The 11,055-nt window shown below is 39.5% G+C and overlaps 2 protein-coding genes across 2 annotated transcripts in view; both read left to right on the forward strand.

The window, feature by feature from the left end:
* LOC106808742 (agglutinin-like protein 5) overlaps window positions 1-3,839 on the forward strand; it is a 25,948-nt gene extending 22,109 nt beyond the window's left edge. Inside the window, exons 9-10 of the mRNA XM_014811585.1 lie at window positions 3,346-3,453; window positions 3,741-3,839. Coding sequence (XP_014667071.1) covers window positions 3,346-3,453; window positions 3,741-3,839 — 207 coding nt within the window. The remainder of the gene's footprint in view (window positions 1-3,345; window positions 3,454-3,740) is intronic.
* LOC106808743 lies at window positions 454-2,024 on the forward strand. The gene is made up of 3 exons (XM_014811586.1): window positions 454-587; window positions 1,167-1,339; window positions 1,814-2,024. Exons 1-3 carry the CDS (start codon window positions 483-485, stop codon window positions 1,962-1,964), a joined length of 429 nt encoding a protein of 142 aa, XP_014667072.1. The 5' UTR covers window positions 454-482; the 3' UTR covers window positions 1,965-2,024.
* Window positions 3,840-11,055: the final 7,216 nt, after the last annotated feature.

Here is an 11,055-nt window from a genome sequence, read left to right on the forward strand (position 1 = left end):
ACTTTCATAACGATCGCAACGAACATTCCTTTGAGAAGGTTCCTGATGCCTTCCACTGTTTCGGCGTGTATGTGAACACATTTGGGACTAACAGGGTTTACTAGAATCCCACCACTCCACCACAGAGTCACCGCAGTAGACGTTAGATGAGCGCTGTCGCTCCGCGGCACTTGTTGTAAGTGTGCGTGCTTGCATGAGTGCATGCCTGTGTGTGGGAGTGGGTGCCTGCTACTGGGGTCTAGCTTTACTAATTATAATATTATTAGCAGTAATATAATAAGAGATAATTTGTTATTATCTTACTCCTAACAATATTATAAAACTAGCTATATTATCTACAGTTCTGCTCTAATTTTACCGAAACGTGACTGTAGGTGGCGCCACATTGGCTCTGGCTAGGAGGGCTATGTAATAAATGAGTTTATGTATATTATTGATGTATTTTCAAGCCCTTGACAACTGCATCGCCGGAGGTTAGTGAGATGACGACGGCACAAGGGACCGAGGAGGAGAGCACTAGCGAATCAACTACAGCAGCACCCGAGCTCACACCCTCACCTGCTCTGCTGTCACTCAATATAAACCAGGTAGGGCGGTTTTACGGAGAGAAATTATCTTACGATTGGTATCGTCGCTTTGGGGGCGTCGCTGACTGACTGTCCAGGCCTATTCTTCACACATGACTGCACCATGGTACAATTGGTTTAATTGAGAACTGTAGCAGTGACTTGTAGAGAATTGTAGCATGCCACAGCACCACCTTATTCAACAAAATGATTTGAACTACGCTAGCCAGTGGTGGTCTTGAGGATAGCACACTTGAGGCAGATGCTGCGAGGCCTGGTGATTGAGTTCCACCATGCTCACTGCTGTTGTGCAATTGAACAAGGCTGTTTATTCCAATTCACTTTAGGCGCCACATGCTGTTCAGCTGTTGAAATTGGTTTGTGTTATCGTTATGAGGCTAACAACCTCATTTGCATAACAGCGAGTAGCACTGCTAGGAGAAGTCTGTTTATGTAACATAGCAACACAATTTCAGAAGGCTTTTTCTCCCCGAATTGAGCGGAGAAAAGACGAGAAATTACCGCATTATAAATCTTCGCACGAGAGGTTGACTGATGGCCGGCGATGCTATTGAGTGTAACTGTTGTTTTCCTGCACAGATCATCAGAGACATTGGAAAAACTTTACTGAAGGAGCCGCCGGGCGACTTCCCGCTCGAAGGTGAAGCCATCTGCAACGACATGACAACGGGAGCCATCCTGGATGTGCTCTACACGGAAGCTGGACGTAGCAACGGTGAACCCATCTACGAAATCATCGGCGCCAAGATAAGGTACTGCATACGCTGTATATTTCGTAGTGGTTTAACTTTCGCGAATTTCGCGAACACGTCCTCGACCGCAAAAATAACCACACGCGAAAATAACAACATGCTGTTCTTCACTGATTCGGGAATTCGCCGACAGCGAAATTAACCACTCGCGAAATTGTCTGTCAAGTCTGAATTTGCGGAAATATCTGTACGCGAAAAATATGGCGTATACAGTACGCTGCGTGCGTTCGCGGTCGTAACAAACTTTACGTATTCGCGGCATGGTTGTGTGATACCGGAATTAGCATGGTTCGAGCGCCTGTTCCACTGTGAAGTGACGTTTGTGAACCGCAGGTTGCCACAGCCGAGTCAACCCGAGTTTGGCAGTGGGCGTGACCGCTTGCCCTTGCCTCAAAGTTTATAACCTATCACGTGCATGCACGAAATCACGTGCGGTGTTACGAAACGATGGCGATCGCGATGAATATTTTACAGCTACATCACGTCCACGTGGAAACTCAGCTGCTCCGGGGCGGAGAGCGTCCGATGCCGTAACGGCAGCGACGACCTCGAATCTTTTGCAATCACTACGAGCGTCGCGTTCACTGAAGTACCTGCAGAGCCGCCTGCACCTGTGAAACGGTAATAAACGTGTGATGTCGTCTCCACGAACAAACACCGTTGAATTCCGACTAGCGTAGGTGGCCGTGTCCATTGCTGTTGCCTTTCTTATGTAGATATTATATCATCTGTATTTCCTAAAGGATCTGTTTTATGTTGTTTATCGTGTCATCCGCATAACTTACATTATGTGTATTTCTTATTTTGTATTTTGTGGTGTGTGTTACCCATCTTAAAAATTACTCTAGCGAAATAGAGAGTATTTATTAGGTGAATCACTGCTCGACTGGCCATGGTCGTCCGTGCATACTTCCTTAATATTTCCCAGCACTGCATCACTCATTTTCCCTACACTGCATCACTCATGTTTCTTGCACTGCATTGCTCACGTTTTTAGTTTACTAGAATCCCACCACTCCACCACAGAGTCACCGTAGTAGACGTTAGATGAGCGCTGTCGCTCCGCGGCACTTGTTAATTGAGACGTTTCAAGTGCCTGTGGGTAACACGGCTTGCATTGCAGCACATCTAGCATGGTTAGCATAGCAGCACCAAAGTTATGGAACGAACTTCCGTCGACACTCCGCAACATTTCAACACTTAGTAGTTTCAAAGCTAGCATTAAGACCTATCTTTTTAAATTAGCTTTTAATGTATAGGATTTCATCTTATTTAGTGATTACTTAGTCAACTTTGTTTTAATGTCATTGTATCTCGCAGTTGTAGCGATATATCACATGTACACATTTATTATCATTTCATTTTATTGTTCAGTCATTTACGATATTGATGTGTTGTGCTTTTGATTATGTAAAAGGGGACAATATAAATAAATAAAATAATAATAATAATAATAACATCACTGGCTAGCATCGATGAAGAGAGGAGGTTAGCTGTGTCCTAGCAAATCGACATCGCATCGACGAAGCGAGGAGTCTCGAACGATTGAGACAATCGTGTCCTAGTAAAATCACACGCATCATCGGTTTTATTCGCTGTGATTATCAGAACGCGGCCGTCATCCGGTGGTTAAGTTGACCGTCTGCTACAAAAAGGGCCGTAAGAAGGACATCTCGCTAGCTGATACTCTTCAACCTTGCACACGTTAATATTGGAACGATGACGTATCTACTGAATTACAGTGGAATTAAACTCAGCAGTCGAATAACGATGTGGTTCAGTGCGTTGGTGGTGTCGGTCGGACGATCGTTGAACGTTGAAGCGAGTGTCGGGCTGTTAGACCAGTGTTTACACATTATACAGATTCGTCATATCAAGAGTAGATAATATAACATGTCATAACATGTTAAATTGTCTACTCTTGGTCATATCGATGTCCTCATTAGCACTGTGTGGGCTCGCATGCTTGTATGTGGATCATGTAGATTTTTGTTTGCTTCACGCAGGACTGCCGGGCAGGGTCCATCGCGTCGTTTCACTGCAAGGAAGGACTGCCAGGTGGACAGCCAGCAGCGCCGTACACGTACAACTGTAGTTCAACACATTTCGACAGGGTAGGTAAACTCAAAGGCTTTCATCGAAAAAACGTTTAATCTCTATGCTGAGTGGGGAAAATCGTTGTACGATATCTGAATGACTGGAAAATTAGAGCAAGAACGTGGACTGCGAAATAACAATAGGTTTTCAGGATAACATGAAAAGAATGTGATGTAACTTGTTATTAATATAAGCTTCTTACGATGCATATGATCATTCATGAACCCATAATAGTATAGTATACATGTATGATGCACTTGGTATGAAACTGGCAGTTGTAATGCACTAGTCATTCCTGTTGTAGGCTGGCTGGTTTCCTGCCCTATGTGTGCAGAAATCCAACACTCCCTACCTGGGCGAATATTATCCTACTTTACCTGCACTGTTCACAGAGACAAGGTAAGCTATGCCCATGTACGCACCGTAACATTTCGGCGGTTTAGTTCACGTGAGAATATCAACGCGGGTATGAAAATGCGTTAAGATCAAGGTTGTACATCCAACTAAATAATCTTATACAGGGTTCTCCCCAGGATGAAATTCAAACAGGGGGGAGGGGAGGGGGAGCTGCACCCATGTCTACCTTTACTAACCGCTGCACCCATGTCTACCCTTCCTAACACATGCGAACGCGTTCATTTCTACATGTAGATGACTATGTGCATTCCCAAACAGAGGTGTTGCTTTCTATCTCTCTATAACTCTCTATCCCGGCTACCTTGTCCATCAACTGCTGCCAGCACTACGTAAGTGACGCACGCCGCTGCCGACAGGCACTGCATCGTAATTCCGGCGATCCGCATGTGGGCGATGCGTGAGCAGTGCATCTTCAGCTTTCTGCTATGCTGCATCATGTGCAGCCATGCTACCGACGCGGCCGCTGCACCTGTTAATTACATATAACATATATTAACATATTAACATATATATATTATCAAGAGTACATAATAGGAGATCTCCTATTATGTACTCTTGATATTATATATATATTATATTAACATATAAACATGTATAGTAACAACGACGTGAACAAGGTGCGCATTAGTGCGGTGCTTTGTGTGTCGTGCTTGTTCACACCAGATTAGGAAGAACAGTGACGTGGTCTCTCGCTTGGGGATGAGAGGGGGTGGTTAGAGGAGCGGTTGACCCTCCAGATTTTTAATACAAATTTAATAGAAGCCGAATAAATGGATAGTGTAATAAGTGTAAAATAAGTGTCAATCATCGTGTAGTCATCCGTGAAACTTTCGTCACGGACCCGCCCCCACCACACTATTCACGTTTATTGCGAGCTGCCCCCCCTCTCATGTAATTACTCGGTGACGCCACGATATTTTATGACCCCCACCTCTTCTGTAGGAATTTGGTCGAGGTTCGGCCGTGAACGGAATATAGGATGCATGAGGTGGGTTGGCAAGAGATTTGGCATTCGTGAGAATTTATACAGCAATCTGTAAATAATCCCAAGCAGCTACCATATACAATCAGTCTCATTCTTGCAAGCACCACTTCGATCAGGGGTTCTTGTAGCTGTCATCAGACTTAATTAAACCAGGTGGCTCATTGAAATATGTTGATAGGTAATTAATCCATAAACGAAACAACGACTATACGTTTGCGGATACGCAGACAACCCGACAGAGCGAAGATGATAATCGTTTCCAAATATCCATTTTTACCTGATGCAAGTCCCCATATTGCCGTGTGATAATTCGAATACACTTCAAGAAATACAATGAATACTGATATTCCAAAAACCACACCAGAAATACTCCAAGCTATTTTCACACGGAGCCAATCGGCCATTTTGCTACGCTGGTCTATTGCTAGTCGTGGACTTGGCTCTAGATAATATTTGCGTAGATTTAATGTGAGTGGCTACGTCACATGTTGTGTAGGGCCTACTTAGCTTAAGTTTGTCTAGTGCATAAGCACACGTCACGCGTGAACTTTGCTCATGCTTCGTGGCATTGCACAATAATTGTAGACGAACTTTTATGTAGGGCGTCATCACACAGTTAATTTTAACAAGTCATGATACAATTATTGTATCATGACTTGTTAAAATTAACTGTGTGATGACGTCATACATAAAAGTTTGTGTATTTGGTTTATAATATACATTTATGGCATACAATGCCAACTCCAGAGTCGTGACGCATGATTTAATTATTAGTATGTGTAGGTAACTATCTTAATGGTGGAGGTTTTGTCATGTTAGCATATTATTTTTATATGCATATATCATGCATGTTAGCATATTATGTTATTATTGTTATTAGAATGTTATTATCTAGCTTGTGTGCATGCGCGCGTGCGTGTCCGTGCGTGCGCGTGTGCGTACGGGGGTGCGTGCGCATGCGCGTCTACATATGGGCGTGCGTGTGTATGAGCGCGTACATGTGTATGCGCGCGTGCGCGTGCGTACGGTCGTGCGTGCGTGTGCATTTACGCGTGTGTACGGTCGTGCGTGCGTGTGCATTTGCGCGTGCGTACGGTCAGTGGCGTAGGGTTAGGGGGGGGGGGGGCAAGGGGGGCCATGGTTGATCCGAAAGTAAATAAAAAGAGAAATGTCGGTAGTCAGAATGAAGGCTGTACATGTACTCAAAAGTGGCTCAAATACCATCTCCTGCGATCTACATTTTCACAATTTTCTGGTGGAGGACTCCATACCCCCCGCCTGTTTTGAATTTCACCCCCTCCTTGGAATCCCGAACAGTTACATATCTTGGGAGCAAAGAAAAACGAAAAAAAAATTAATGTCGCATTTTTGCAAGCGCCCAAAACAAAGATTACAGAGCTGAGAGGTGGGAGCGTAGTGTGTGGAGAGGGAGGCGGAGAAACCATTAAAATATTAAAATAAAGTATATCTACTATTTTGCGCAGTTCGCTGTTTTTGCCTCCCCCCCCCCCTGTTAAAAAATCCTAGCTACGCCACTGCGTACGGTCGTGCCTGCGTGTGCATTTGCGCGTGCGTATACGGTCGTGCGTGTGCATTTGCGCGTGTGTATGGAAGGCCATTACCGCCATAGGTAGGTTTAGCGTACGTTCAGTTGTGTGTGAGGTGTGTTGTCGTGTGTGTGTGTGTGTGGTGTGTGTGTGTGCGTGAGTGCGTGTCTGCGTGCTGTGCGTGCGTGCGTGCGTGCGTGTGTGGTGTGTGTGTGTGTGGTGTGTGTGTGTGTTATTGTGCGTGTACTTATCTATAGCTGCGGTATTCTATTCATGTACATAGATCGTGTTGGCAACGTATCGTTTGATAATTTCATGCGAGTCAACTTAGCACGAATTGCAAAATCAAGAGCAATGCAATTGAACTCACACTAAACCAATCGCCGTGCTGTATGTAGACATATTTGTATTAGGCAATCTGCCATCAGTATCATAATCCAATTTATATTATTATTATTATTTATTATTAATTATTATTATTATGCGTGTGCTGTGTCAGTTTATATAAGTACGTTTATGGCTATCTCTTTTAGTTGTACATAATAATCACAATTAAACCAAGTTTATAATCACTTTCATGCTGTACTATACTTTTACATATATGTCTTAATATCCTATACGTATATACTCGCCCCGTGATATAAGCTACCTACGTCAGGCTAGTAGTAAAGACGATATGCAGCACATAATATGTGTGTATAGTGGAATTGGTACACAGCATGTATTGGACTGATCATCAAACGTTAGCAAGACGGCCTCATAACCAACGCTGACACACAAGAGCATGGTTCACAACCCAAACCTCTCCCACACACACACACAACACACAGACACACATCAATCACAGTACACACCACACTACACACACACACACACACACACACACACACAACACCACATCACACACACATAATCACACACGACACACACACTCACCAGCACATAACACACACACAACACATGAACACACACACACATCACAGCACATCAAGACACACCACACACACATCACAACACCACACAACATAGACACACACATAGAAGACCACAGGATCACACACACCGAGACCACAACACACACACAATCAACACACGCACAAAACACTACTTATTTTATTCGCGTGCTTTAAAATCTATTTTAATCGGATTATTAAAAACACTGTTCTGATTGGCTGATATTGAATTTCGAGCTTTAAAATCCTATTTTAATCGCAATTAAAAAACCACTGTCGATTGCTGGAATTAATCCGCTTAAAATAATTTAATCGCGATTACAAATAGTTAGGTTTTTGCGGTGATGGCTTCCATACCGTTGTGTACGGCTCGTGCGTGTGCAATGTGCCGCGTTGTATGAGTCGTGCGTTGGGCATCTTGCCGCATGCTACGGCGTGCGTGTGCATTGATTTGCGCGTCGTTAACGCCCTAAACTAGAAAGAATTGCATTCGATCATTTCTAATTCTAGTCTACTTCTATTCTATTCCTCTCTTTCTATTCTAGTCTATTTATTTCTTTTTCTAGTTCTAATGTGTAAGCGGTCGTGCGTGTGTATTTGGCTTTGCGCGTAGCGTACTGCCGTATTACTTGATTTGCGCGTACGGATTGTGATACATTTTCCCTTGATTTCGTAAAAATAATATTTCTTACCAAAAAACTCGGATTCGCAGTATGAGCGTGATGGGACTCATAGCAGCTATACTTGCTAGTTCGAGAAGGATCCTATAAAAGCGGTTGGGATTTTGCCTCCTGAACACTAAACTAAACAATTGTCAAATGACTAACAAATCATCATTTTTTTGCTGTAATCACAACTACGGCTCCAAAGACCCCCGATGTTTATTATTTACCGTAAAGTGTTATCAAAGGAGTTAATAAATACAAAATAAATGTGTGTCATATATTAACTCCTGAGTGTATATATACAGTATTTCATAAAAACAAACTAAATAAACGATTGCAGTCATAAAACTAATGCACTTGACTCAACATCATCTCTCGATGATCCCTAATTTTTTCAATAGATACAATGCAAGGATGTGTGACAGGTCCTCCCAGTAAATCAGATCATAGCTGAGGCATGTAATGAAGAAAGGAAAATATATGATAGGAACAGTTGTTGTAGGGCCTGACGGATACTCGTGTTTTTACCCGTGTAACCCTTTACAGTTAGTACATACATGCGGCCGAACACATAAGGCACTGCAATGAACGCTGCACTAATTGAAAAAAGAAAGAGATCCGCATCCGATCCAGACGCACCATATGCCAAAGCTATTCACCGCCGGGGACACTCCTAATATGTGCATGGTAATCATGTACCCGTGTTTATGACTCCCTATTTATCCAAATATTTCCGGTCACCGGAGACCCCCTTTTCACATATTTTCGCGTCTCGGAGTCATAGTCCTATCTTTTTCCTGCAAGTTCCGAAGACCGCCCTCTCAACATGTCCAGTCCGGACATCATGCTTCCAGCAAGCCCTTAGTTTCAGAAGACCCCCCCCTCCCCATTTTGATGTTGCTAGTTATACGGGAGGCCCCCCGCAATTCCATCCCAAGTAGCACATACATACCCTAATTTTTGTAGGCGTGTCCTTCTCAGCTCTCCACCCATCATACCTCAATATACTCCTAGTCCTAGCTATAGTAATGTTTCCCCGCGACTCTGCACGCGCGCACGTTATTGGCGATGACAAACATCACTAAAAAGTATATCCACTCTCCCTAAGCTGCTCTAAAAGTCATCAGACTCGCTGCCTGATAAGCGGATAATATTTCATAGGATGGAATTAGGAGAAGCAGTAACGCTGCATGAAAACTATTACTTATCAAGTAGTGAACAGTACATCTATAGCATGTAATTCAAGAGCGATTAAATATTTTTAATGCGGCTCTGATTGTAATATATATATCACTATATATATAATATATACTATATTCAAGAGGCGTATTAACTATAAGAAGCTCTATAAGAAGTTTCTTGTAATATATTTGGTATATATGGTTCTGATGCTAATGGTCATCGATGAACTAAGTTGTTTATATACGTAGCCGGTAGATGGCGGAGCGAGGTGTTTACGCAACGGACACGAGAAAGTGCGGAAACAGTGAGAGATAGGCCCTAGAGTATATCGAGATCGGGAAATAATTTGAATATCTAAGATATCCATATTCAATCAATTCATATCGATATTGATTTACCTCGTTCTGAAAAAGTCAGCACGCTGAACTATTGGACATCATAGATTAGCCTAGTCAACTGTACATGACGATTGACGTGGTGTAGACATTCTTGTTGGCACGTCAAATGAACTGGAGTGGACTGTGGCAGCAGCAATTTTCAGGCCTTGCATGCTCAGTTGCCTTGAACACCGATGGAGATGGGTACTCTGTACAGATTGTCTCTGCCTCTGCTATTTCTGCTGACCGTGTTTGTTTAGGTATAGGTATAAAACGTAAACTCCCATCGTGTTGAATATTAAGACTAATAGTACTAAATGCTAACTATAATTTATAAATAAAAAAAAGATTAATATAGTTTATTATTATTAAATTTAAATATGATATTAAAAATATATTTTTTAAAATAAAATATAATAATATTAAAATATATTAAATTCTAGAAGTTTTTAAATTAAGATATATCTATAATATATAATTTTTATTATTATATAGACTAATATTAAATTTTATATTATTATAATTATAACTGATAATTATAAATTCTAAACATATATTAATAAAATCTTTGAATATTTATTTAAATTTTAAATTATCAAATTTCAAATAAATTATAATAAATATAAAGAAGAACAGAAACATTTTATAAAAAATCAAAAAATGAATAATTAATAGATATAGAGATTAAAATTTTAATATTTAATATTTAAATGTTAATTATTAAAATATATCACCTCCATCACCAAACACCTATCTTTTAAGAGATAAAATTAAAAAATTTATGAAAACATAGAGTGTAAGTATATTATTTTATTTTATTTATGAATTAATATTTTTAATAATAAAAAATTTATAGATTAAATTTAAAAAGAATTTGAATATATTATAAATTATAAATTATAGTAATTAAAAATATAAAAAAATAATAGGATACAATAAGATTAAACACCTTATTAAAATTTAATGTAATGTTTTCAAATTATTTTTGCGAAGAGATTGATTATTATATAATTTTAATATATATTTATATATTTTAAAATAAATATTTTTATACTAATGAATAAAAAATATTAAAGATTAATTAATAAAGATGATTAAAAATAAAATAATTTTTTTATATATAAATTAAAAATTTAAAAAAATTTGATAATAAAATATTAAATTTAAATTTTTAAAAATTATTAAAAAAATTCTATAAGCTATAATAAAAGATAATTTTGATTAAAAAATTTTAAGTTAAATACTACATTACTTTATTGAATATATTAAAATTATAAAATTAATATTATTAATTTATAATATAAAAAAAGATATAGAAAAATTAAAAATTATAAATAAAATTTAATCATTAATAAATAATATAATATTTAAAGAATTAAAATTAAAAAAATATCAGATATTTTTTAAATAAATTATATATTTTTTTAAAAATGATTAAATAAGATCTAAAAGTTAATGAAGTTGAGTAAAAGAAAGATAAGAGCATATTGAGT

Source organism: Priapulus caudatus, unplaced genomic scaffold (assembly GCF_000485595.1).
Source record: "Priapulus caudatus unplaced genomic scaffold, Priapulus_caudatus-5.0.1 Scaffold301, whole genome shotgun sequence".
NCBI classification, from domain to species: domain Eukaryota; kingdom Metazoa; phylum Priapulida; class Priapulimorpha; order Priapulimorphida; family Priapulidae; genus Priapulus; species Priapulus caudatus.